This window comes from Chaetodon auriga, chromosome 21 (genome assembly GCF_051107435.1).
Source record: "Chaetodon auriga isolate fChaAug3 chromosome 21, fChaAug3.hap1, whole genome shotgun sequence".
NCBI classification, from domain to species: Eukaryota; Metazoa; Chordata; class Actinopteri; order Chaetodontiformes; family Chaetodontidae; genus Chaetodon; species Chaetodon auriga.
The window spans coordinates 4,319,328-4,334,302 of NC_135094.1; the positions used below are offsets into that span (position 1 = coordinate 4,319,328).

The 14,975-nt window shown below is 43.0% G+C and overlaps 2 protein-coding genes across 3 annotated transcripts in view; one reads left to right on the plus strand and one right to left on the minus strand.

The window, feature by feature from the left end:
* The first annotated feature begins 2,129 nt into the window (after positions 1-2,129).
* Positions 2,130-14,113, plus strand: smpx (small muscle protein X-linked). 2 transcript variants are annotated; one of them, XM_076761719.1, is made up of 5 exons: positions 2,130-2,204; positions 6,172-6,231; positions 9,376-9,462; positions 9,915-10,076; positions 13,435-14,113. In XM_076761719.1, exons 2-4 carry the CDS (start codon positions 6,196-6,198, stop codon positions 10,062-10,064), a joined length of 273 nt encoding a protein of 90 aa, XP_076617834.1. In that variant the 5' UTR covers positions 2,130-2,204; positions 6,172-6,195; the 3' UTR covers positions 10,065-10,076; positions 13,435-14,113. The 2 variants fall into 2 exon arrangements, with proteins under 2 accessions (XP_076617834.1, XP_076617835.1); XM_076761720.1 differs by lacking the exon at positions 2,130-2,204 and adding an exon at positions 2,929-3,053.
* The window catches only part of cnksr2a (connector enhancer of kinase suppressor of Ras 2a), a 63,827-nt gene continuing 55,183 nt past the window's right edge, over positions 6,332-14,975 (minus strand). The window contains exon 24 of the mRNA XM_076761716.1: positions 6,332-9,424. Within this exon, the coding sequence (XP_076617831.1) occupies positions 9,377-9,424 (48 nt within the window). The 3' untranslated portion in view covers positions 6,332-9,376. The remainder of the gene's footprint in view (positions 9,425-14,975) is intronic.

The following is a 14,975-nucleotide window of genomic DNA, read 5'->3' on the forward strand; positions in this document are numbered from 1 at the left end:
GGAAACATAAAACTGCATAAGGCTTTGGTTGTGGATGCTTTTCACATCGATGTCCAGTGTCACACTAAACCTCCATCTTAATGTCTGACATCAAAACTCACTGTCAGCCAGTCAATGCTCTCAAAGAAAGTGAAATACTTGTGGCTGTTCTCTCAAACAGGACAGATGCCCTCGTGCACACGTGGTCTCCAGCTTCCCCTTTCCTGCCAACTAAACAGCTGTTTGCAGACAAGAGGACAAACTGTCACACATTGAAAACTATGATCTGATCTCAGATTAAAATAATGACACATGAGAGGGAGGACCGCAGTCGCCAGAAAAAGCAAAAGAAAGAAAGAAAGAAATGAGGACAATGAATGTATAGAAATAAAGAAATAAAACAAGGATAAATAAATCTGAAATTAAAAGATGAATAAAAACACACATTAATCCGCTGCAGGGCCACAGGGCCAAAACGAGCTGTGGGCCCCTGTGAGGGCCCCCCCTTCATTTAATATGAATATAAAATGTCAATATAAGCATAATATGGAACATTATTTGTGTTTCTCAGTCGTGATGGAGCAGGATTATCCATTTTCACCGGGAATCATGGTTATTTAACATTGAGGAAACTCCCATGATCCCACACTGCTTCACGATGTCATCAAACTCCGTCTTTTGTTGTTGTTTGAGAGACCCCCTGCAGCAACACTGAAAAATACTAAAACATTACACATATAGATATATCATAGACAGCTATAATCACTAATGACTGTTGTAATTTAGTCTCCTGTTGGGTCGATTTGGATTATTTATTCTGCCTCTGTTCCTAATCTCTCTCTCTGAGGTCCACCTCTGTCAGGTGAGTCTGAGAATGCAGCCACCTGACTTTATTGGACTGTACCAACTTGGGCTGTTGAGAGGGGTGATCCAGTGAAGGATTCCATAGTGCTTGAGAGAGAGTTGAAAGCATTGTTTTGTTGTTGTTTTATTTAGTTTTGTCTCTTTTTTTTGCTTTGTTTGGTGAAAACATGGAGGTCCAGCAGTCTGTTTGGATTTTTTTTACACCTCAGTGCTGTGGGTCACCATCCTACAGTATTTTATATACTGTATTTTGCATATATTATCCCTTCTGAAGGCACTAATGTTGGGAGAACTGGTTTCAGGTACTATGCACCTTTTCAATGGTATGAACTACCCTCAAACTACACTCCCCTTGAAGATTTTAAGCTTTAGTGTCTGATGTTTTTTATGATTCCCGCAGCTGTTTTTATTAATTATTTGTTTATTGTGTAATAAACAAGTCTATCGGTTGTGTTCTTGAGTGAGTGTTTCTTTCTCTTGTCTCTCTTTTAATCACAATAAGACTTCCTTTAAACAACCTTACAGCCCCTGGACTCCTTCCATTTCTCCCAGTCATCATGTACACCGTGCAGAGAGCACATGGCAGCTGACTTTGTATTGTGTCCACACCCTTCCCTACATTCGCTGCTTGCTTTTTGGCCAAAACTTGCCAAGTCACCATCCACGTCTGTGCATCCTGAGGAAGTATCCAAAAAAAAATCACCTGTTTCATCTCACCCACAGACCTACCTGCAGAGCAGCGTCAGACTGCTGCAGTTTCGATGCATCTCCTAAATTCAGGTATTTTCTAAATGAAGTTTGGTCCATCAGCAAAGCTTCAGCTACATGGAAGCTACAGCATGACATTCAGCCATAGCAATGTTAGCAAATACAAGAAGAGTGATGGTGTTTATCTGTAATAGGTAAGGGCTGTCTATGCCAACAGGTGAGGCCAGTGTGTGTGTGTGTGTGTGTGTGTGTGTGTGTGTGTGTGTGTGGGTTGGATTTGCATAGTCTGAAACATATAACGAGCCTCCAGTCTGCTCATTTTACTACCTGAGCACACAGTAGATTAGTGTGACAGGTGAGACAAGGATCACTGGGGTTTGATGTGGTGGACAGCTTCATGTGAGGAAAAGTTCAGAAAATCCTGAGAGAAAGGTAGGCGGAAACACACACGCACGCACACACACACACACACACACACACACACAGTCCCGGGCTGAAAACTCATTCTAACTCTCTGATGATGGGTCGGATTCCGCGCGGGGAGGAGTTTGGCGTGTCTCTGAGCCAATCAGGACGTGCGGAAACAGGTCAGGTAGCTGAAGAGGACCTCAGAGAGAGTGCAGGCAGGGTAGAGCAGCCACGCACGGCAGGAGGTAAGAGAGCACACACACACACACACACACACACGCACACACACACCTTTAACTCTGGGAGATCACACTTCCCCTCTGGATGTGCATCAGTGTATATGTAGATACATTTACCAGCATTACCACTTCTGTGTGTGTGTGTTTCACTGAGTGTCAGAGCAGAAATAGGGCAGAGCCATTTTAGTCACTAAGATTAGGAGGAGTGTTTTGAGCTCTCAAGTGTCAGGGTTTGATGAAGATGCAGCCAAAAATGACCACACACGTCATTAAAAATATCGTAGAAGCAGACAGATTTGGGTTTGAATCTCTCGTGCTTAAATGTTGCACTTTTTGAATGGAGTTTGGTCCTGATGTTCAATTATTTTAGTCATCAGAGCAGTTTTTGTAGCGTAAAAACCTTAAAAAGATGTTCTAATTAAAAAAGATCCAAGTTCTCGGTGCTGCTGTTTGACAGTGTTTTGGTCCGTCACTGTGAGTGTCCATGTGTGGTGTGTGTGTGTGTGTGTGTGTGTGTGTGTGTGTGTGTGTGTGTGTGTGTGTGTGTGTGTGTGTGGTGGATAGAAAGCAGGTCCCTTCTGTGTATCACTCTTCTATTTATAGTGAGAACAAATCCCAGATATGAGAGGAATCCTTCTACCACTTATGAGGCGAGAGAGAAAGAGAGAGAGAGAGAGAGAGAGAGAGAGGGAGAGAGAGAGAGAGAGAGAGAGAGAGAGAGAGAGAGAGAGAGAGGGCAGAGACGAAAAGAAAAAAGAAAGGAAAAAAATAGAGATGAAGAGCAGATAGGAGGCGTGTGTTGATAAAGTGTGTTGTGTAAGGTCATTAGACGATTCAGTGCTCTGTCATCAACAGGTAAGTCACATCTTATGTGTTAATGTGTGTTTGAATGGCAGCTAGATTGAAGCATTACTGTCATTTCCAGCTTGTACTTTTTAAACTAAGGAACCTTTTAGTACAAAAAATAACTTTTATTCTTAAAGGCAATATTCTGTATTTTTCTTCTCGTCAACAAACCATCTGTCTCTGAACTCCTTCACATTCCCTTCACTGTCTGTGGCGCTTCGGTGTAAATCTACAAAGAAATACTTTAATGCTTATTGGCTTTTTCTTTTTCTTTTGAGAGTTAAATGAGAAGAATGGCGCTACTCTTACGCTTGCATGCTAAATATGAAGCAGGAGATTATTAGCTTTGTTTCAGAGACGCTGGCACGAAATAATAAAGCACGTAAAGTTTGTTTTTCAGCCTCAGTGGCAGAACCATAAGAAATAAGGTGTTCATTGGTGCTCTTTGGGTCCAGCTTGGTCTCACTTTGGTGCTTCTTGGAAAGACGCAGGCTAGCTGTTTCCCTTTGTTTCTAGTCTTTATGCTAAGCTAAGCTAATCGCTCCCAGCTTGTCACATATGGACGTTTTGTCACCCCTTGGCGTCACATTTTAAGGTACTGGGTTTACTTTAGTGTCATTTGTGAACTACCAAATAGTTCAACATTTTAAGAAAGAAATAAGAAACAAGACTAACAGTCATGTTAGTGACTCTGAAGCTGTCCTGAAGCACAGCAGTGCTTTCAAACTGATGCTAACTTTAGGATGCTAACATGCTTACAGTGACAATGTAAATAGATTATATTAAAGTTCACACTCGTTGCTTTGCCTGTTAGCATGGTAACATTTGCTCATTAGTACTAAAACCAAAAAGCACAGCTGAGGCTGGGAGAGTCTTTAGCTTTTCAGGTATTTGGTCATAAACCAAAGCACATTTAGACAGATGAGACTCTGAAACAACAATATCAGCCTCATGGTGGCGTCAGAGGTAAAATCAGGGGATGACAAAAGTTAGTAGCTTTCATCCTCTGATGATCATGAGTGTCTGAACTATGGCATGATTTTATGACAATGCCTGCAACAAATTCTGAGATATTTCAGTCTGGACCAGCAGAGCGACGTCCTGCTGCTATAAGAACAACAGGCCTCATGATCAACAAAGCAAATGATCACATTTTCTTAGCTCCTCATTCATGCTACAGTACGTGCAGCTGCAGCTCTCTAAACATGTCCTCATGTTGATATTCCAGAAGCACTGATGCATGCACACACACACGCGCGCGCACACACACACGCGCGCGCACACACACACACACACACACACACACACACACACTGTACCTCTAACAGCCTTCTTGTTAGGTGTCTGCTCGGAGGTTTAAAGGGTTTCGGTGTGTGAAGATTTGAATAGTTTGAAGCATGAGGAATAATTGTGGTTATGAACACGTGGCCGTGTGGCAGAGTGTGTGCGCACATGCCGTACGTGTGAAAGTGAAAGGGCCTGTCAGACTTTGCAGCGTGGCGTCAGAGGGCAGCTGCTCCTCATGGCCAACATAAATATCATCCCGTTGTGTAAGCGTGAAGTGTGTGTGTGTCTGTGGTTGTGTATTTTGGGGCGTCCGGGCTTTTGCTCTCATGTCAAGGACAGCAAAGCTCTTACTGTATGTTGTTGCACAAACAGCGCCGTATCTAAGCACCGCCATCGAAGGCAGCAGCAGCAGCCGGACGAGCGGGGACTCACTCTGCTCTGAGCCGCCCGATAAGATAAATAGGCCATGGAAACTTCTACGATTAGGAGCCACTTGGGTCAGTGTTGATCTGTGAAACAGCAAAATGGAGGGAGGAAGTAGAAAATAACAGACAACAGGCCGAGATGAAATGAGGACGCGGGGGAAAGACGGATTTACAGCAAATTCATTCGGAACAATTCGCAGCATTGCATTGTTTTACAGTTTTAAAGCTGAAGATTATCTAGATTTGATTTGATTTTGTCGGAGAGGAGTAAGCTCAGCAGAAACCTGCAGAATTTAGACTGTTGGGAGACAATAAAAACACAACAAAACTGTTCACCTGCAGGTTTACCGCCTAAAATTAGTAGTAATTTCTGAAACAAGTCCTTAAATTCATAGAAAGACGCACAGAATTGGGGCTCATGTCATGCTATTTTCTGAGGCTAATGAAGCTAACCTTAGCTCAGCGAGTTCGTCTAAAACGTCATCTCTGGCCAACATTTTAATGTTTCCCACTGACTCAGACTGAAATGAGAATGTTGTAAAAATTGTCTTAAATACGCACTTCATGGTATCACGTCAAAGCTGCATGGCCCCTGTAAAAAATTATAATTCAAACTACATTCATGACGACACTGTGCCTGTCAGCGATGATGCAAAATGATGCCGATACATAAATACACTGACTTATAATACATTTCGAATAATTTACATAATAAAGACACATTGCTCATAACATAGTGCATACGAGTGAACGAGGGAGTGATGTTGGACTTTCGTATCTTTAACCTAGTCTCCTAAAAATGATGTTCATGGTTCTAACATGTTCTCCCATGATGCTGTGTTGACAGATGTATTCAAAGCCAAGATCGGATATTTGGATGAAACCAAATGTTCAATATCAACATTTTTTGGACTTGGAACGTACATTCTTTAATGTTTAATGTTTAATGGCAAGAAGAAACATACAGAGTAATGCCAAGTGGTTAATATTGGTAATATGCTGTAAACTTCAACAAGCAGCTGAGGGAGTAAATGTGGTTTGTTGAGATTGGAGGTGAAGCCATGTAAACCCCCCCTCTGCTTTCAAATTCCCACAATCCCGATGCACATCACTGTACTGAAGCTTCGCTCTCACACTTATCTGAAACTGAGGCACCGTGGACACTTTTATTTTGACATTCCCTGCCGGCTCTCCGTCTCCCTCTCATGAATGATTCAGAGAACAGTTCCTCTACCTGCTTCTCTCTGTAAGAGTCGCTAAGCAACTGAAATGCTATCCCGGGCCTTGAAAACCACAGAAACAGAGTCCCAGTGCCCCCAGCGTGCAGACACACACACACACACACACACACACACACACACACACACACACACACACACACAGGGCTGAATGTCTGTGCTCTGTGCTTCCTGCAGGTCAGCGGACTTACCGGGAGGATTATGTCCAAACCTTCGTCCAACGTGAAGGCCCTTCAGGTAAAACGTCTCACCTGTGTGTACAGTAAGGTGTGGATTACTGCTTCAGAGACATCATGTCAAAGCTTAAAAGAGGACAAAAGGATGAAGAGGTTCCAGGTGACAGGTGTTTCCACATTTAGGTATTTATTGGCAAAGGCAAATACAGAGTTCAGACTGTGCATATACAGTATCAAGGCTTTGTTAGTGCAGAGTTGGAGCGAGGCAAAGGATGAGTCGTCTGTATCACTGTGTGTGTGTGTGTGTGTGTGTGTGTGTGTGTGTGTGTGTGTGTGTGGTTTCTGTAGTAATGGCTTCGTGAGTGCATGTCAGAGAGGGTTTCCTCCATCGTCTCTCTCTTCTCATTGTGCTCGTTGTCATGTCTAACCATGGGATAGGCATCAGGACAGAGGAGTGTTAAACGCCACCGCGGCACAAACGTGAGGTTCCTCGTCGTCTCCGTCTCAGTACAACATCAGTTCAACGTCGATCGCAAGCAAGAACGGCAGCACAGCTCTTTAAACATTTTCAAAAGCATCCCATCTTTATTAATCTGAGTCCTCATTTTCCCGACAGCTGCAGACTTCCATTGAATCCTTACAGTATGAAATGCTGTAATTTAACCCCCCTTGTTTGTGTTTAACGTCGCGTTAAATTGGGCTGCAGATTCTCAAACGCTGGACGTTGGAGACTTCAGGCGCATCATGCAGAAGCAGTACGACTTCGACCAAAAAGCAGCAAAACAAAATGTGTATGTCTGCTTGTTATTTCGTACTGGAGGTAAAACAAATGTCAAAAAGTCAAATTCGGCTCTTAACCTGACTGCGTTTTGCCTTTGTGGGGCTGAACAGTGCAGCACCAGTGCGAGCAGGTATAGTAGCACATAAAGAAAAGGGATCTAAGGCATTTGGGACATTTTGGTGGGCATCTAACAGTGAGTAAACCCCCAAACTACTGTTTTAATGAAGTAACCGCAACTGAATAATACATTTTTTTTAAGAAACGATTGGAAAACAGGGGCTGTCTGGAAGGTAGGAAATCCATTAAAAAGAGTTGATATGCTTTTGAAAATGTTTGGGAGTAATGTCAATTCTATCTGACTGATGGTTAAAGGCCAGCTAACAAATGGCCTGTGCAGGGCAACTGAACTCATTTCTTTTGTGGCCACAGAAGCAAATAGCTCCTACAGATCGCCTTCGACACTAAAATAAAATAGAAAACAACCACCAAACAGTGAGAAGTCGCTGCTGTAACGGCGGTGACAGTCGATAAATGTACCGCAGCAGCACAGTTAATTATAAAAGGCATTTGGTCAGGGGTCTTATATCTCAGCCAAGCAGTAATTAGGAACAAATCTGGCATCAAGTGGCTGATTTAAAGACATTTCTCCCCTCTACCCTGCTGGCCCTGCAGGTTTTGGTCCTTCTGTTCATGTTCACATGACACTTTTCAGTAAGTTTACTCAGGATCTAAACTTAAAGGATTAACTCACCCTCAGAATAAATCATTATTACGTTGTTGTTACACTCTGTCGTTCCATCTCAGCCTCCTTCTGGATTCGTACATCGTCCTACAGCTCCAAAAACAAACATAAAAGCTCCAATAAATTTCTCCAAACAGCTTGTGCAGCACACTTCAAGCATTTTGTGTCCAAATGTTTCCAAAGTCCAATATTTTCTTCTCGGATACATATCCGTCACTAACATTGCTTCGGCTGCACCTGCACCCCAGAGCAGGGGAGCAGAGTTTAATTATTAGCTTGTATTATTAATGAAAAGAATAAAGATGATAAATGAGGACTTATTTAGACCCTCAGGGCAAATGTTGTGTGCTGCATGGACTGGAGGAGATTTAAGACAATATAAATCACATACACTTTACATAACAGCTGTGCTCCAGACATTTGAATGCAGATTTTCTCGCGTTCCATCCGTTATTTTCCACTCGTGTCGGACTCTGACAGGCTGCTAAATTAGTTATCCATCACAGTGAACATCAAGTCTGCATACATTTTTGTCAAAGTTACCTTTTCCTCATCACTTTTCAACTCATTTTTAGACCTTACGGCCTCGTAGTGATGTACGGTGGCTCAGATGGAATCACAGTTTGTGTTTGGTTTTACTGGAAATGGAGTTTGAGCAGATTTAAAGGAAGAGTTCAGCATTTTGGTAAATGTGCTTATTCACGTCCTTTCCAAGAGTTAAAAAAATTGACACCACTCTCACATCTGTTGAATATGCACTTACATTAGCCATTAGCTTAGCTTAGCTTAGCATAAAGGCTGGAGGCCACGGATCAAACGATAAGTTTTATTAATAAATGAGCTTTCAAGATGCAGAAATTTACAAAACCTTGGATAAAGCGAGGCTAGCTGCTTCCCCTTGTTAGCAGCCTTTATGCTAAGCTAATCATAACCTGGCTATAGCTTGAGAAAGGCTTCTCTAACTCTGGGCAAGAAAGCTAATAAGCATGTTTCCTACTATGTCAAACTATGATTGACTTTTCAATTTAAGGTGAAATATTCTTTACCCGTTGGTTGGAATGTCAGAAGATGATTGCTAACAGCACGCTAAGCATAAGACAGTAAACAATCCCAGCCAAAGCCACATTACAGTGATACAAATCTGAGCAGACATGCTGTGAATGAGGCGATTTCTTCCAGAGCTTTTCATCTTTTAACCTCAATGTGCAGGGAAAAATAAAAGCGGCATCCTCTGTGACACACACCACACTCCCTCTCTGTACAGCTGTACAATATGAGCATATATACAATACATTACATTACAGTACAACGCAAAACAAATCCAAGTGACAGGACATCAGGGCAGGCAGCGGTAGAACATCAAGTTAGCAGGCAGATCTCTGAGCTCTGTGTGTGTGCGTGTGTGTGTGTTTGTGTGTGTGTGTGTGTGTGCGTGTGTGTCCCAATTTTCATAAAGACACATTGCCCTTTTAGGGACATGATGATAACCAGGAAGTGGCACTCATAATTAAAACAAGGGGTTTTGAGGAAACAGCAGGAGCACAGGCACACACACATCCACATCCACACATCCATATCCACACACACACACACACACACACGCACACAGAACCGCAGAGACGGGAAACTTAATTTGTTTGAGTGTTGAAGGTATCTCATTGGCTGTTCTTGCTGTCCGTCAGGCTAATTTGAACATCCCGATGGGAGCTCTGCGTCCAGGGGCGGGACATCCTGTCAAGAGGAGAGAGGAGACAGTAGACACAGAAGAGGTAAGACAACACACACACACACACACACACACACACACACACACACACACACACACACAAGAAGGTGAAGCAAACGTTTAGTTTCTGTTTTCGTGTTCGAACCACAAACGTCCTTCACTTTCAGGTCTTTCACTTTGTCCATATTCTGTTTTCCTTCTTATGAGAAGTATGTAATATGAAGGTATACAGTATATTCACATATATAGCAGTATTACACACTTTTCAGATGTGTACTGCCATGTACTACTGCTTTATTTTCATGACCATCATCACCACTTTTCACGCAGTCAGAGAAGAATCTGCACACAAACACGATGTACGGAGTTCACGTAATGCTTTCAGTGTACAGGAGATGAATCCACTCGGATAGTAATGGATGTAAATAACTCAGCGCTGCAGTCGCCTGGTCCACTCACAGTTTCTGCATCTGTTTGTGTTATTTTTTTCCTCAGGCTCATTCACCAGACCAGACCAGCGCCGCAGCCCAGACGCCGGAGGAGAAGAAGGCGCTGCCGGGCGCGGTGAAACTGCCCGGGCCCGCTGTTAACCTATCAGAGCTGCAGAACGTCAAGAGCGAACTACGATGGGTCACCAAGGATTAACACGGACAGAAGGTGACCGTCGTCGTATGAGCACGGCTGAAAGTCCTCATTGTTCTGGGATTAGAATTAAGAATTAAAGCGGTAACACAATGTAAAGTCTGTTTTAAGTCTGCAAATCTTCCACTGATCCGTCGTGATAACATCTTACTTGGAAATGTTTGACGCAGCTCTTGTCAGCGCAGACACAGTCGGCCTTAAAGGGTCCAAAGAAAAAAATGCAAATCAGAACCAAACGACGGGGAGAAAGCACAAAGATGCGTTTACAAATCGGGTCACCTGTCCTTTGTGAATGATGCAAATCCAGCACACGAGTCTGAAAACAGTCAATAACTCTACAAAAGCAGGTCGGCATACCTAAAGAGCAGCTTCTGTGCAGAGATGGAGGAAGTATTCAGATCCTTTCTGTTTAGTTGGTTAAGGCTGAGCATTTTTTTTACTTATGGATGCAATTTTCTATGTAAAATCTTCATTTGTAACCTAACCAGAAACTATTAGTTGTCAGATAAATGTAGTTTCAGTTGGGAGAAAATGTGATAAAGTGAAGTAGAAATACATCAGATTTTCACTAAAGTACAGTTACATCCTCCCACAGACACACAGTGTAATCACTGGATTACCAGTCTACACATGTCTACACCGTTTGATCCTGGGTGGGGTCACGGGGGGGTCGATGATACATATGGATAAATACATTCAGCTATTCAGAGTTTCAGATCCAGCAAACCTGCACGTCATTGGATTATGGGAGGAGAGGACACTGGGAGGACATGCAAAGTGGAAAAACCCCTGCTGGCCCCATCTATTCGCTGGAAAGTCACAAAACCAACCACTGAGCCGGGCATTCTGTCATATTATGCAACCAAGCTGTGTTTCAGAGGAACGGGAAAGTTTGGGTCTTCAAGCCAAAAGGAAAAAAAACTGGATATTTGATGTCATTTCCTGTATTATTAATGTACTGTCAATAACATTTAGTTTCAGTTAAATGGATGTTTTACTTGCATGTTCACTACAAAGAGCATGAACAATGAGGCAAAATTATTCTTAATATTTCACAAAAAACATGCAGAAGAGGTGGAAGGACATTTTTCAGCTCTAAACAGTCTCCACCAATCACAGGGCACCCTGCATGTAGCCTGAGAGTCAAAACTCAGGGCTACGAAAAGCAAACAAACACCCTCCTGCTCATCAAGATCACTGAAGGCGACTCAGCATTTAGACCAACTCAGAGCTTCTGTCATCTGGACAATCAGAGGAAATTCTTTACAGAGACTAAAGTGGAAACTTAAATCTATTTATCTGTGTTATGGTTTCTGGGTTTTTAAACGCTTCAAGCATCACAGATAAAAATCTATCGACCTGCACTGTTCAGAGGCGGCTGCAGAATTCTCAGATCCTCTGTATTATATTTGTGCCTCGCTCCTGAGGCGCCGTGCATTGAGAAATTTTGAGCAAGCGTGTAAATTATATTTTATAGAGATATTATCAATAATTTAGTTTGAGCTGGCCAAAATCCAGTTTGTGAGGTTATTGTTCACTCAGTTGGATAATAGCAAATACACTGAGTCAGCACAAACTAAGTTTTTAAGTTATTCTTTGCATGATAATCTCTGCCCAAACTAAATTTATGTCCTCTTCAAAATGTCCTGTTGTGCCACAAAGATACACTGCATAACACAGTGCAATAAACTGTGTGTTTGATAGTTAATTAAAGCACAAATTCAATTCCATAAAAACCTTAAATTAAGTCAAAAGTTGGCTCGTGGTGCAAAGCGTGATCATGTCTACTTCTGTGCACAGAGAGAATCCAAATGTGACATTTTGTGAGAGGAAAGTCGAACAAGACGCTTAATTATCAGACAGCACTGCCAGGTTCATTATGTCTTCATCACAGTGAGATAACTGCTGACACCCTGGATGCTCTCACTGGTCGGGCTGCACAGCAATTACTTGCAGTGGCCGGAGCTCACCACCGGGGGTCAGTGTGGGCTGCGCAGTCTTCGTTCAGGTCAAGCTGCGTGTGTGTCGGTGCCTCTGTGTGTGGGCTGGAGAGGTTGAGTCAGGCTCTATATTTATACATTATAGAAGTGTGTGTGTGTTTTAGAAAATGTGTGTGAGCGTCGAGGGGCAGTCTGTGCTGTGACTTTCTCAGCGGGACGCACAAACCGCGGTATCCAAACACTGTGGCTGCTCTGCCCTGCCCAAACCGTGTGGGTGTGCTGTGTAGGAGACAAACGAGAGTGAGGAGCAGAAGCTGGTTCAACTTTTAGTGGTAAACACCAGAAATGGTACTACATGCTATTTCTGAGCAGGTTTGGAGCGTGCAGTAACGTTCTGCATCCGGCCGACTTCTCAGTGTGCGTCTGACGAGCGCTCGGTGACCCACAATGCACTGCACAAAGAAAGTCACAGCTGCAGAAAACAAGCAAATCGTAAAGGAAGATCTCACTTTCAACAAGTTTCACTAGTTTTACTTGAAGGTCCCTCAGCTCGTGTCTTCTGCACCACATGGCCAAAAGTATGTGGACATGCATGTGATCCCTCTATCCCACAACAATGTGAGCATTAATCTGCTGCTATAACAATCTCCGCTCTGGTTTCAGGCTTCTCACCAGATGTTTGGAACCCGACAAAAGCATGAGTGAGGTCCAGGACTAATTTTGGTGATAAGGCCTGGCTCGTTCCAGTTCATCCCAAAGTTGTTAGACGGGTTTGAGGTCAGGCCAGTCAAAGTTCTTCCACACCAAACTGGGAAAACATCAAGATTTTCCTTCATCGGAACAAAAGGGTCCAGTCCAAACCATGAACAAAAGAACAGCACATGAACAGGGGTGTCCACTTACTTTTGGCCAAATAACATATCACTTTATGTCCAAGGATATAAAGCTAAGCTAACTCGTACACATTTCAGCATGGGACTGCTTTATTCTTAAGTTCCCAGTGAGGGTCCTGTCATTCAGGTTATTAGCTTCTCTCTCAGCCTCTTGCATTTTCACCGGGCTTCAGTGGATCATCACAAAAGCGCTCTGTGGCTCCATCCACTGATGCTTCACCTGAAGCCTGAAGACCTGCGCTGCCTCCGAGAAGTGTTTGTATGACTAATACTCGAGCACTTTGAGATGGAAATAAACAGAAAAATGTGTCAGACGGTGAGGGAGATCAAGACGCAGAGAGAACCAGAAATGGAAAAAGGTCAAGAGAGAGATAAGTGCGGCGAGAAAGCAGGTGATGGATCAACCAGATCTCATATTTCCTCGCAGTGGATGCGGCGACCTGGCCGTCCTGCTGTCTCTCACCGGTCAGCAGCTCTGAGAGCTCTGATAGCAGATGGTGAAAATCCCTCACGGTGTCTTTATCTGTCTTTTTCCTGCAGGATCCCCAGCCAGGCGGCGAGGAAGGCCAATAATCTCGTACACACAGACTCGCCCACTGCCACTGACAACTAGCAAACTGCAGTCTAATCCCAACATGTTCGAAACAGCCACAGCCAACGTCTGACCACCAAGGAGCAGGCGTCCATAAACTCTCTTTCAGCCAGTGCTCCGAGAGGCTGAAACACGTTAAATGTCCAGACTTATCGTGTCAGTTGACGTTGTTTTGTCGGTAAATTCAGTCATACTTTGTACAAAAAGTTGAGTGCTGTCAAGATAAAGCGAGATGTTCTGGCGTGTTTCTGCCGCAGATAAGACTCCACTTTACTCGGACTTTTAGCAGGAAGTGAGTCGTATGACAACAAATTCTTCTGCATATTCTTTGCTTTGTTTGCTATTTTTAAGTCTAGAATAGCCAGTTTAGAGAGACTTTTATTGACTGTTAGCCTGAATCTAAGGAATCCACTTGACTTCTTTTCCATACTGTCAAAACTCCAACAAGTACTGATTTATAGAAATTGATTTCTAAATGTTGTAACAACTTGTGTTGGGATTTAAGTTCACTGTACGACTTTTTTTGGTGGCGGGGGGAGGGAACTATATTGTTTTTATTGTTTCATTGTTATGATTCCCAGAAAATGGTACCTTCAGGAGAATATTTCAATAAATCAAGATGGTTGTAAAAATCCCGAAGTCCAAACTTTTCTATGTATCACTGACTACATCTGCATTACAGTAAAGAAGAACAGTGTTTGACTTTTTGACTTTGACAGAAACATGATGAAACACGTTCCCAAAGGACGAATCTCACAAAATTTGGTGATCTTCTGACTTTTCCTCTAGCGCAACCAGCGGGTCAGATTCTTCACTTTCGTGCAGACATTCATGGTTCCCAATGATGTTTCCTCTAATTTTGACTTCATCTGGTCAAACCTTTGACCAAATTCCTGCAAAACTAATGACATTCCCATCAGCTCCTGCTCTACTTTATTTGTTGTGCTAATCGCCAAACTTTAGCATGCTGGTGTTAGCATTTAGCTCAAAGCACCACTGTGCTAATAGCCTCACAGATCCATTATTGTGGCTGTAAAGCCTTGCTTCCTTGTCATTTTTGTAAGAATCATCTTGCTGGGGAGGTCGGCAGCTGTGTCAGCCAACAAAGACGCTCCAATTTAGAAGACAGGGCGTGACAGCAAAGTTTTTAAGGTGACATGTTTAAAAGGGATTATTTCATGGCGGAGCCTTTCCTTTTTCTCCGCGGGTGTCAGGAGATTGACAATGAACAGAGCGTGACATAATGCATGCACCGATTTAAAAAACAGTCCGTTCAGGCAAAATTAAATAACCTGAAAACTCCGACAAAAGCTAATTTAAATCTAATGTTTACTGTGATTGAAAATGCAGCTCGGAGACTCTTTTAGACTCAGTTTTCACATGGCTCGCAGCGCATGAGGAGCGGAAAATGAGCCCTGATATTTCCGGCTGTAATATTCTTGTATTATGTGCATATTTAATGGGTATTACTGGGTTTTAGGTGGGAGTC

Bases quoted from the DNA above. Each gene is read 5' to 3' on its own strand.
- smpx (XM_076761719.1), top strand. From the start codon at position 6,196: ATGTCCAAACCTTCGTCCAACGTGAAGGCCCTTCAG. The intron at 6,232-9,375 runs GTAAAACGTCTC...GCTGTCCGTCAG, and splicing joins CCAACGTGAAGGCCCTTCAG to GCTAATTTGAACATCCCGAT. The intron at 9,463-9,914 runs GTAAGACAACAC...TTTTTTCCTCAG, and splicing joins AGACAGTAGACACAGAAGAG to GCTCATTCACCAGACCAGAC.